The sequence below is a fragment of the Aethina tumida genome, chromosome 3 (assembly GCF_024364675.1).
Source record: "Aethina tumida isolate Nest 87 chromosome 3, icAetTumi1.1, whole genome shotgun sequence".
NCBI lineage: Eukaryota > Metazoa > Arthropoda > Insecta > Coleoptera > Nitidulidae > Aethina > Aethina tumida.
Genome location: NC_065437.1, coordinates 34,557,612 through 34,568,382, shown reverse-complemented (window position 1 = coordinate 34,568,382; position 10,771 = coordinate 34,557,612). Strand labels below are relative to the sequence as shown.

Genomic DNA, 10,771 nt, shown 5'->3' with positions numbered 1-10,771 from the left:
ATCTTCTTGTCAGACGATGATTTTATTCTGGTTGTATCCTATTCAGTGAATAAGAAGTATATTACAATTAATTTTTAAAAATCTACTGACGTTTTGTATTAAAATGAATTGTTTGTTAATCTTCGATCACCTAAATGATCTCATATTTTCGAAATACAACAAAAAATTTGCAATACACCTAAATGAATTTGCAGTGGCCCAATGTTTACAAATAGAGGTTATAATAAAATATGTAAATATTATAAAAATTATTGAACACAATTTTTAGACAAATAACAATGAACTGGATGGAAATGTTATTGTACAGATATTTTCCCCCATAATTGCTTCTCATAGAATTATGAGTTGCCAATTTGGAAATTCATATACATCGATTAAATGTTTGGATGGTTTAAATTTACAATTTGATCAGGTATTAAGAAATTTATTCTAGAGAATTGTTATTTTGATTTCAAGTTTAACTTTTTTCATTTACTATTTTATAATTTTATTTTAATAATTTAGTATAATAAGATATAATCTATATTATTATTTCTAAGAATGTTTATTGAATTGTAGTATATGGGATACCTTTTTGTGGCTATTGGTTCAACAGATACTTCAAACATAAAACGTTTTCTGAATGTATCTATAACAGTTGTCAGATACTTATGTGGACCTGATGTATACCAGTAAGTGATTACAAATACTTATAATAATTCAATAAATAAAGAAATTCTCTTTTTAAAGATTAAAACAGAATAATAGTAAAGCAGAGTTGGCTACCAAGTTAATAGACAGTTGGTTATATCTTCATAAAACTGATCAGGCAGTTCTTATTGAAGCTGTTGAGCAGTTAATTGTAAATTCTGATTTGAGTATGGCCACTCTTAAAGCGCTTCAGGAATCAACTGATAGACTAAGTTCAGAAGTGGATTGTAATAAAATACATGCCCTAGTACTTGTTCAAAACAAATTTTTAGCTTTATATTCTTGGTGAGTAACACAATCTAGTTGTTGAATGGTACTTAATTTTGTTTACTTCAGTCAAAATGCCAAAGAATTGTCTGCAACAGATATATTGTTCTCAATGATTTTGTGCCAAAGTAATTACATTAAAAAAGATGAAGATGAAAATTTCGAGATTATTGTTCCGCCAGAGGAATCACTTGAAACCATCTACAGTTACCAAATTTTATTGTCTGGACCTGAACTGCAGCCTAAATGTTTACCACATATTGTTCATATTATACCAATCAGTGAGGGCGTTCATTTAATTTACTTATTAGAAGTTGGGAACTCAGCAGTTGCTGCCAGTTTATATGAAACTTTCAGTCACTTGCACACCCTACAATTATTGCAAAGTCAAAGAGAAAAGTCTATTCTTCAACCAGCTTTCGAAAATTTCGAACTCGCTACTAAGAAACTAAATGACAGTCTTAAGAAAAATAGAAATAGTCATATTGAGGTGGCCCATAAACAGCTCATGAAGAAATGGGATATAATAAAGAAGAAATACTATGAATTTTTTAAGACTTCTTCTGATGAAGCTTTATTAAGAGCGGAGACTGTAACACTGACGTTCTTGGAAGACTTAAATGATTTTTTGAAACTGACTTCAATTGATGAGAGTATTATTAAATCCACACGAAGTCGGGCCAAGACGGCGGGGGAGATAGTTCAAACAAATTTGAAGAGTTATAATGAATTTTTCAAAGTTAAGAGCATCAAAAACTTTTCCCTTGGATCATATCCTTTTAAACAGTGTTTAGTTTTATTGTATTCTGTAAATAATCATCCATGATTAATCCTTAATATTTGTGTACTAGAGATTCCCTAACAATCAATAAGTATTTGGAAGAGTTTCCAGGACTAGTTCATTTTCTCTATGTGGATAGATCCAATCACAGACTGACTAGTCCAACTTTGGACGTCACAAATAAAGAAAATTTGATTACAGAAAAGGTATAAATGCAGATATTTTATAAAATTTTTCTCAATGTTTCAGTTGTAAAGTATGTCTGTTTAATTTACTGGAAAACTAAAGTAGTGTTCAGTTTATTTCAAAGATATCGTTAATGATCAACTTCGGAAGGAGCCACCTGATGGATGGAACCTTGTCCTTAATGTGGAAGGATATGACTTTTAACTACGCCTACTTTGTTTGGTTCGAGGATATTAGCGGAACACCAATGAAACCAACTGTTATGCCTAATGCATCATTACCTTTGCCAGGAATTTTGTGCGAAGATTTTTATCAGTAATTATTTCGATTTTTTAATTTATATTCTCTTAATGAATATATTTCTAGGAAACTGAAGGAGATATGTTTTCCAAAAATAGCTCCAGCAAAAATCCGTTGCTATGAATTATTTTGCGTGCATTTGGGTTTGGTGACTGCTTCATGTGTTCTGGAACAAACGCGACGGCTGTCTGCCACCATTTGGGAGTTAAGAGGGCATCCTTCCCATCCAATTGATTTATTGTAAATTAGATTAATTTAATATTAGCAGATATTTATTTCATTTGTGATATGATTAGTTTTAAGGTATAATTTATTTCAAGTTTAGTCAGTATTATCCCAGATTGTCATACCTACAAGCATAATTTAATAAAATATAAATGTCTAATTATTGTTTGTTATATTTGCCCTTTCACAAATTTCCAACAATCAACAATCACATTTTTTTGGGACAATGAAACTATAAATGTTGTGAAAAAATATTTTATAAATAATATTCTTACAAGTATTTAACAGAACACAAATTTTAAAAACGTAACACATCATTAATCTTTCTTGGATCTGCCTCTGCCCCTTTTAGAGGGTGTGGCTTGATCTACTTTTGGAGAAGTTGGAAGTCTTACTCTTCGCCTGCCCCTCCTACTTGGACTTGCATCTATCTCAGTTTTGTCTTTTTCAATAATTTCTTTGAAAATGTTACACATGTTCTCACTGCCAACTTTGTTTTTGTTGTCATTCTTTAATTGTGCTATCTCATTTTCCAAATCAAATAAGCGTTTCTCTGCCACTGACAATTCAATAGCTACTTTGTTGACATGTGTGAGCAAGGCACTGTGAATTTTATTGATGTTTAATATTGCATTAGACTTCATTTCACCAACATTTATTTGTTTAATTATATTTTGGAAGGTTTGAGAAGATGGACCTTCACTTTTATATGCATTATTCTTCTCACCTAGATTACTTATGTGTATTGGAATCTGAGTGTACTTCATTCCACTATGTTTCCAAAATGTCGTTTCAAATGAATGTGTTGAAGAATTTTCTGAAGTGGCTTTTGTTAGTAGACATGTTGTAAAACATGATGCATAAACATTAAAGATATTCGACAGGCTTTTATGAACTAGTTTATCTCTAAATGTAAAATGTATATCTTCTCCAGTTTTATATATATACCATGACACAACCTTATCGTATTGAGATCCTAAGAAATCTTTGAGCTTCTGACAATTCACTCTTCCGACTGCATCATAAAAATAACTTATCTGAGGGCATGGTATCACAGAATTTATTTGTATTGTTTCAATTGTTTCCACCTGTATCTGTTCATGGTCTGTAATTTTCGAAATTTTTTTTTTTACGATATCTCCTAACAAAAACCCCTCCTAAAATTAAAATAAATAAATGTTGATATTAACAAGTTTCAAATGTTTTCACCTGAAGGTTTGGTGCTTTCGAATTTTCATAGAATAAGAATGAGACTACTGGTCCCGTTAAATTTACGGTAATTGGTTTATACATTTTGAACAATTACAAAATGAACATTTTTAACCGCGGAAATCATATATAGGTTATAAATAAATCATAACCTCAACAAATATTGAATATTTTAAGTTGGTGAAACTGAGATTACTCAGTTTAGTTTTTAATGTTTGTTTATTTTTAAAAAATTAAATAAGCAAAAGTGTATTTGTTAGTAAGAAATAACAACATAATATTTATAGATGTTTTATAGTAGTACATGCTCATACATAAAAGGTAAGAATATGAATTAATATAGAATATAAAATAAAAAAACAATTACTTGAATCTTATTTTATTGGTTACACATTATTTTTCACAATGATTTATAACAATGTTTTTCATAGCAATTTATTTAATACTATTGTAACAGTCTTTAAATTGTACATTTTTACAATACTCTTAGCAACTTTCCACATTTATCTATACAATAAAATTTATATCTAAACCACCGTCTTAAAACGTTTTTATAAATATTTACTATTTTAAGATAGTGATTAAAGAAATTGTTAAGCAATAAAACTGATTTAAATTTATGAATACTTAATAAATTGTAGTGTTTAAATGAAACTACAAATGAATAATTTAAACTACTACATCAGATATGGTAATACATATTTTGTATTCATATATTAAAGGTACGGGATTCAAATATTAATTGAGTATTTAAAAATAATAATAAGCACAATTATCACAGGTAGCATAAGTTTATGCTTACTTTAAATCAGTATTATTTCCATTTGCTAAATAATAGAGAGCAAGCTACAATAATTAATGAAATAAACGTAATTTTATCTAATAATGCACATTCGATGTATATTTTGGGTACAAAAAATATAGGCTGTACAATGACTCTTATGTATAACTATTTGCAAAATATGCGCTCCAAAAAAGAGGTTTAGCTACACATTATAGCAAAAATCTTGACAATATTGTAAATCACTTTTACAATTTGTGCGAACGAGGCGAGAACACAGAAACACACGTAGTTGAGCAGTTACATCAGTCAAGCTCAAATTTGCGAAAAAATGTACTTAATTATCTAATATTTTAAGTAAATTTCATGTTGCAAAATCACAAAATAAAATTAATTCATATTATCATTTTTTCCTTTTATCCTGAGGTCAATTGCGTAATATTAATTTGTATACCTGTATTTGTATAAAAGTAAATCCAATCTATGTTGGGAGTGCTTGTTAGAAGTCGAAAACTATATAAAACTCTAAAGAAGAAATTGAACTAAAAATAATATGCGTCATTATACCATAACTGTTTCACAACCATAGGTTTTTATATTAGGAAGATAAATACAAAGATAATCTCTTATAAGTTCTAAACATTTTTAAGGTATTAATTTATCTAACTAGGCATTAAAAACAGTTAAAGCATCAACATTGTTTTTAGAAACAACTGCTGATAGTGCTGCAATCATTAAATAAATTATTAATCTAAACAGAAACCTGTGCACATGTTACGTAAAACATTTTATTGAAAATTAATTGAACTAACAATTCTAATAAAGATTTTGCACAGTCAGTAATTGTACTAGAAACAGTTTGTTTGGATATACGCCACGATTATAAAAAAAGCATTTTCAATCACAAATTAAAAATTATTACACATATTCCCTCTTTCAAGACTGATAAATATATAATTCATTTTTATTTTAATACCAATAATTGTAAATACTAAAGAATCTTTTCAACACCAGACGATAATGGTTTCGTATAAATATTTTACGTATTTCAAAAATGACCACTCCACATAAACAATGTTAAGGCCACATGTACGAAAAATCATGTAAAAATTGATTTTCATAAGTGTGTTACTGACAATGACAAATGTAATAAACTAAATGTTTCATTAATTCGCTGAGATGCATCACCGCGACGACTCGTTCAAAGATAGTATACAGACGTTTACTTTATGAGACCTTTTGAATCGCTTATTGAGTACGAAAACCTAATAAATAATAATAAATAATAACATATAAACACACTAGACTGTAGTTTCGACATTATCGCTTACATTATCGATGCTACATCTACCCCGATGCCTCAGCCTCATGTCACTAACATACGACGTGACTTCAGAGTCTGAAAGACACGGACTTGCCCGGGATGCGCTCCCGCTGTTTATAAACACCGGCCGCGAATGTTTCGGCTCCGGTCCTCTACGAATCTGCTGATAGAGCTCGTCCAGATCGCTAACGGAAACACTGCTAGCTCTGCTGCCAGATCCGCCCTTGATCAAGTGCATTTCATGAGAGGGATTTATGTAAATTCTCGACAACGATTCGTTTATACCGCTCACCGAAGACTCCATAACACTGAAACTTATTTCGCTTGGCACATTTTGAGACTTGGGGTTGCGGCGACACGTGTCGTATTTCTCTTGGAAGTATTCGTTATGCAACGTGCTGTCGCTGTGCACGTCATTAATTTTGAAATTTACGTCCTCCTCGGTGAGAACGCTTCCAATAGGACTGTTTTCTCGTCGCGTGGAGGCAATGGGATCGCTACCTTCCGTCATGAAACTAATTTGATTGGGCAACAGGCTCTTTTCGGGGCTGGCCTTGTCCAGTATCGAATCGGACACGTTGTCCGAGCTATACTCGAGGGTGCATTGCTGGGACACGGATCTAATATTGTTTTCTGGTGTCTGAGAAACATTAGATTCGTTGTGTTTTTTCCTGGTTTTGTGTTTTGTTATTTCCTTCCGTCGCAGCCTTTCGGCGTTTATCACAATATTTTCTACTGGGACATTGTTTAAAGAGTTGTATTCGTCCCCACTATCTGAAAAGATATTCGGATTTTTCTGCTGCACTTTCTTGACTTGCTCCACATGAATATTTGTGTTGTTAACTTTAGAATTTGTACCAAACATGCTCTGGTCTTTGTTCTTTTGTTTTGGCAATGCCTTTGGTTCGGAAAATACCGAAGCTGTGTCACTGTTTAAATCTCTGGGACGAGTCGTGAGGTTATTCTTTTTTAACTGATGTCTTTTTTGCCTCTTAAAGAATTTTCTGGCAACTGAGGCTTGATGAGGATTATAAAACACCTCAGCTGCATTAGTAGGATTTTCTATAATGTTCGGAATAATATTGTTCCTGTACTGTTGTCTGTGTAATACAACTAAGTTTACGTTGTTAATTCTAGCCCCTTGTCCATCACTGAATGAACCATTCAAGTCTACAGCACCTTTTAAAATATTGCTGGTGTGCGAGTTAGATTTGGTGTGACTGGAAGTACGACTGCTGCTACGTGAGAGAATTTGACTTTCAGGCGCCACAATGGGTGGCAGAGGAAGTTGTTGAATTTGAGGCACAGGAGGCGTCGTATCCGACACATTTCTCGACCTGAATATCCTTTTAGCTTTCCACCATCTATTACAGACCATCCACTGCGTTCTAACATCGTTTCTGGCCACACAATAAAAGAACAAAGTGAAAGCACTCAAAGTGGTTGACAAAATGGCAAAAGCTATGCTGAACAAATCTTCTTCAAATGACACCACGTGGAATGGAGGAACGGTTGAGAAAGCACAACTGAGCCAGGTAGCGATGTAAAGGAATAAAAATATTATGTAGGCTTTTAATTGAGCAGCGGGAGCATGTTCGGGGTCTTCTACTTCACTTGAAGCAGTCTTACTTGACACACTTCTAATACTACGAGTTTCAACGTTCGGGAAATTGGGTTCGAGCAAATCCAAGTCCACGTGTTCGGTGGCTTGTGTGCCTTCACTTAGATGGCCATTCGCGTCCAAGCTATAAATAGCGCATCTAATTAGTAGGAAAAATATTATTAAGAACATCATCAAAACCGCAAATGGAATGTAGAGGGCACTTAATGCTGGACCGGTCCGCAGGAAACAATGGGTAGGAGAAGCGTATTCTTTCATGTTAATGGCGGCGCACAATCCGCAAATAATTAAAGCAATTCCCCAACCCACCAGGTACAATCCCAGAATTGGTTTTTGTATTGGCTGATCGGATGGAAGATCGTCGTCCTGCAAACTGATTATATCGTTCTTACTGAGACGTTTGTACATGCAATTGACTCCTACACACATCCACAACAGAGAACATAACGTGAGATAATGTAATATCATTCCAATAATCTGACAGAGTCCTTCATCCTCTGTTTGATATATACCAAATACATACATAAAACAAAGAATTGAGATAGCTATCCACATATTTATAAGTGAGTGTTTCGCCTTTTTCGGCATCTGAATGGTGGTGTAACACAGCAGATACGTTAAAATTATAATTAAAAGCGACGAAAATAAAATAAAACTACCGACATAAATAGCAGGATGTGACCACTTGAACTTAGCACCAGCTTCGATGTTCTGCATGTGCGTGACGTCTTGTAATAGTCCGAAATACCCAAACTGATGACAAGAAAAAACCAAATGATCCTGCAACTCTTGACTAAAGCTACAGCCGTCCTTAGACCATCCTCCTGTATTATTGTTCAGCTTGGAGTTCCACCATACCGGTATAAATGGGGTTACCTCGTATACCAATGATGCAGGTGTGCGAAGCATAATGTAAATGGGCTCAGTCAAGTTGGTTACCTCCAATTCAACTGCAATTATATAATTTAAATATTTGTTAAAGGACAAAAGTGGTAATTTACCTAATTTGGCGCCAACAACAGCAGAAGTGACGTCCTCCTTAGACGACTCATCACGTATTGGGAACAATTTGTTAGATGAATGCATGGATATAAGTATTTTATATGCCTTATTTGTAAGAACATAATCAAAATCTTCTTGCAGTTGATGAAATAAGCTGTCTGGAATTGTGATTGAAGCTTCCACCACTTTTCCTTTGACGCTCAAGGCATCCACTTGATTATTTGAAGCACAAGAGAACAATGGATCCAATTGATTGTCAGGGTTTAAGTACCAAGTACAAGTCATGCCAGTAAATCCATCCTTTTTTGCAGGGAAAACTTCTACAGCTATGTTGTTCTGAAACGGAAAAAAATTAATTTTACAACTCAGGGTAATTTTAAGTAGACGAACCTTTAGAAACGACGATGTTGAACCCATTTGCGCAAGATTTTCCGTCGAATTTAACAGGGTGCCACAAACTTTATATTCTGTATCAGCTTTTTTGAAATACGCCTTGGGTAGATCCAAAAGATTATTGGTTACATCCATGAGTATCACCCCCAAATGGTCTAATGAATGTTTTAAATAATTATCAATGGTAGTAACTGCATAAACAAGATCCATAATATCACGGAAAATTTTCAAGTTTGAGGTATAATTTCTAAAATGTTTGGCACTTTCTAAAATACTGGTATTCACTTTGGAGAACTGCTCCAGAATCTTTGTTGTATCAGATATGTAGCTGCACATGCTTGTGTTTAAATTTTTCCACAGTCCATCAGTAGAACAGTGATATGAGGCTTTTTGTTGACTTTCATCATAGTTTAGATTTAAAGATTCACATGATATTGTCACTGTGTAATTAACTAATGTTCTAGGCCAGTTGTATGTACCCTTATTGTTAGAAGTAACAGCCATTGGACAGTATTTGGTTTCATCTGATATAACCACAACAGTTATACCTTTTGAATGATTCCCTCTAACAGAAGAAAACAAACAATTCCATATACCTGTGTGGTTTCTTTTTAATCTATTAATATTAAGAACACTGACAAGCCAACCATCACTGGGGATTAACTTCCTTTCAATAGTGATATCCGGAAAATATTTCTTGGGATCTGAATCCAACCAAGTCCACTCTATTTTTGAGTCATCTTGGGAATCAAATGAATCAGATATAATGGGCATCCGGCATTGTAATTGCAAAGAATCTCCCTCAAACACCACCTGATTGTGGCTAGGAAGCATTTCTGGGCTTGGAAATCCATTATTTCCTACTGGTGACTTGCAATGTATGTCCACACCCACTTTTAGTTTTCTTAGTGGCACATCCTTGAATTCAGGTGGTGAGTTACATTTTGGGTTTGAAATTAGTTTAACACCATTTTTTGATGTCCAGTCTAGCAGCCATAAAAGGCCACAGTCACAATTAAGGGGATTACTTGATATGTCTCTAAAATTGTAAATTTTGTTTGCAGGCATGTGATTTATTTATGGAATATAATACTTACAGTTGTTTTAAATGAGATAAGGAGTCAAATGTTCCTTGTGTTATAAAATTAATATGGTTTTGGTTTAACTTCAGTCTTTCCAGGTGTTTCAAATTTGAAAAAGCTGATATATCAATATATTTTATGTTATTTGCTGATACATCTAATCTTCTTAAGTTAGGAACTTCTGAGAATTGATTGGCCTCCAAGGAACTTATTTGATTCCTACTTAGGTCACTAGAAAGTAATAAGATTTATGATATTGTTCATAGAAATACAAACTTCACTTACAGTTTTTGTAAAGCTATCAGCTCAACTTTTGGTTTGAAAGTTTTCAATAAGTTTTCAGACAAGTTCCTGAATTAGATTAAAGTTAAATAGAAAACATAATTTTATTAAATAATTTCTGTACTTACAGTTGTGCAATTTCATTAGCCAAATTCAAAAAGTCTAGTTGTTCTATATCTGACACTTTTTCGATGTCTCCACATTTTAATTTAATGCCACCATCCTTTTGTGTACTTCTTTTACAGTTACATTTGTTCGGACACTCTTCCTCACTGGATACTGTGTTTATAGTGAACAAAATGATCAGTGAACATGTTAAAACAATTGCTCTCATTTTGTTCGCTTTGTTTTAGTCATTGTATCCACGTATCTTCCCTACTTCCGTATAAATACGGAAAGTAAACTAATTGTATTTATAGTGTTTCATAAATAAACAACTTTTCACCACATTTGTCACAAACAGCCCACATAAATGTTGGCTAACATATAACTCCTACTAAGAATATTTGCAACTGTATAAAAATATTCACAAACTACACTTTTAACTAATTTCTTACATCATAATATTTTTATGTTTTGACAACTACAACAAACACCATCTTGAAATTTCAATAATTTAGGGAGTTTT

At 32.9% G+C, this 10,771-nt stretch overlaps 3 protein-coding genes across 3 annotated transcripts; 1 reads left to right on the top strand and 2 right to left on the bottom strand.

Moving 5' to 3' along the window:
• The first annotated feature begins 75 nt into the window (after nt 1–75).
• LOC109595383 (Hermansky-Pudlak syndrome 1 protein homolog) lies at nt 76–2,610 on the top strand. Its single transcript, XM_020010731.2, has 8 exons — nt 76–217; nt 269–412; nt 559–671; nt 730–975; nt 1,027–1,728; nt 1,806–1,944; nt 2,037–2,239; nt 2,291–2,610. Exons 1-8 carry the CDS (start codon nt 104–106, stop codon nt 2,466–2,468), a joined length of 1,839 nt encoding a protein of 612 aa, XP_019866290.2. The 5' UTR covers nt 76–103; the 3' UTR covers nt 2,469–2,610.
• Nucleotides 2,611–2,688: 78 nt separating this feature from the next.
• Nucleotides 2,689–3,800, bottom strand: LOC109595399 (BRISC complex subunit FAM175B-like). Its single transcript, XM_020010748.2, has 2 exons — nt 3,659–3,800; nt 2,689–3,606 (listed from the first exon to the last, which is right to left on the bottom strand). The coding sequence occupies exons 1-2, from the start codon at nt 3,740–3,742 to the stop codon at nt 2,767–2,769; spliced, it is 924 nt and encodes a 307-aa protein (XP_019866307.1). The 5' UTR covers nt 3,743–3,800; the 3' UTR covers nt 2,689–2,766.
• A 221-nt stretch (nt 3,801–4,021) lies between these two features.
• Nucleotides 4,022–10,755, bottom strand: LOC109595414 (adhesion G protein-coupled receptor A3). The gene is made up of 6 exons (XM_020010765.2): nt 10,272–10,755; nt 10,147–10,212; nt 9,877–10,092; nt 8,777–9,818; nt 8,386–8,722; nt 4,022–8,334 (listed from the first exon to the last, which is right to left on the bottom strand). The coding sequence occupies exons 1-6, from the start codon at nt 10,475–10,477 to the stop codon at nt 5,741–5,743; spliced, it is 4,461 nt and encodes a 1,486-aa protein (XP_019866324.1). The 5' UTR covers nt 10,478–10,755; the 3' UTR covers nt 4,022–5,740.
• Between the last annotated feature and the right edge of the window lie 16 nt (nt 10,756–10,771).

What these genes read in the sequence shown, in the direction of transcription:
- LOC109595383 (XM_020010731.2), top strand. Translation starts at nt 104, where the DNA reads ATGAATTGTTTGTTAATCTTCGATCACCTAAATGATCTCATATTTTCG. An exon ending in TGTGGACCTGATGTATACCA is followed by an intron (nt 672 to 729) that starts GTAAGTGATTAC and finishes CTCTTTTTAAAG; the next exon opens with ATTAAAACAGAATAATAGTA. An exon ending in TTTTTAGCTTTATATTCTTG is followed by an intron (nt 976 to 1,026) that starts GTGAGTAACACA and finishes TGTTTACTTCAG; the next exon opens with TCAAAATGCCAAAGAATTGT.
- LOC109595399 (XM_020010748.2), bottom strand. Translation starts at nt 3,742, where the DNA reads ATGTATAAACCAATTACCGTAAATTTAACGGGACCAGTAGTCTCATTC. An exon ending in CGAAAGCACCAAACCTTCAG is followed by an intron (nt 3,607 to 3,658) that starts GTGAAAACATTT and finishes TTTTAATTTTAG; the next exon opens with GAGGGGTTTTTGTTAGGAGA.
- LOC109595414 (XM_020010765.2), bottom strand. Translation starts at nt 10,477, where the DNA reads ATGAGAGCAATTGTTTTAACATGTTCACTGATCATTTTGTTCACTATA. An exon ending in GCTAATGAAATTGCACAACT is followed by an intron (nt 10,213 to 10,271) that starts GTAAGTACAGAA and finishes AATCTAATTCAG; the next exon opens with GAACTTGTCTGAAAACTTAT. An exon ending in TGTTGTTGGCGCCAAATTAG is followed by an intron (nt 8,335 to 8,385) that starts GTAAATTACCAC and finishes ATATAATTGCAG; the next exon opens with TTGAATTGGAGGTAACCAAC.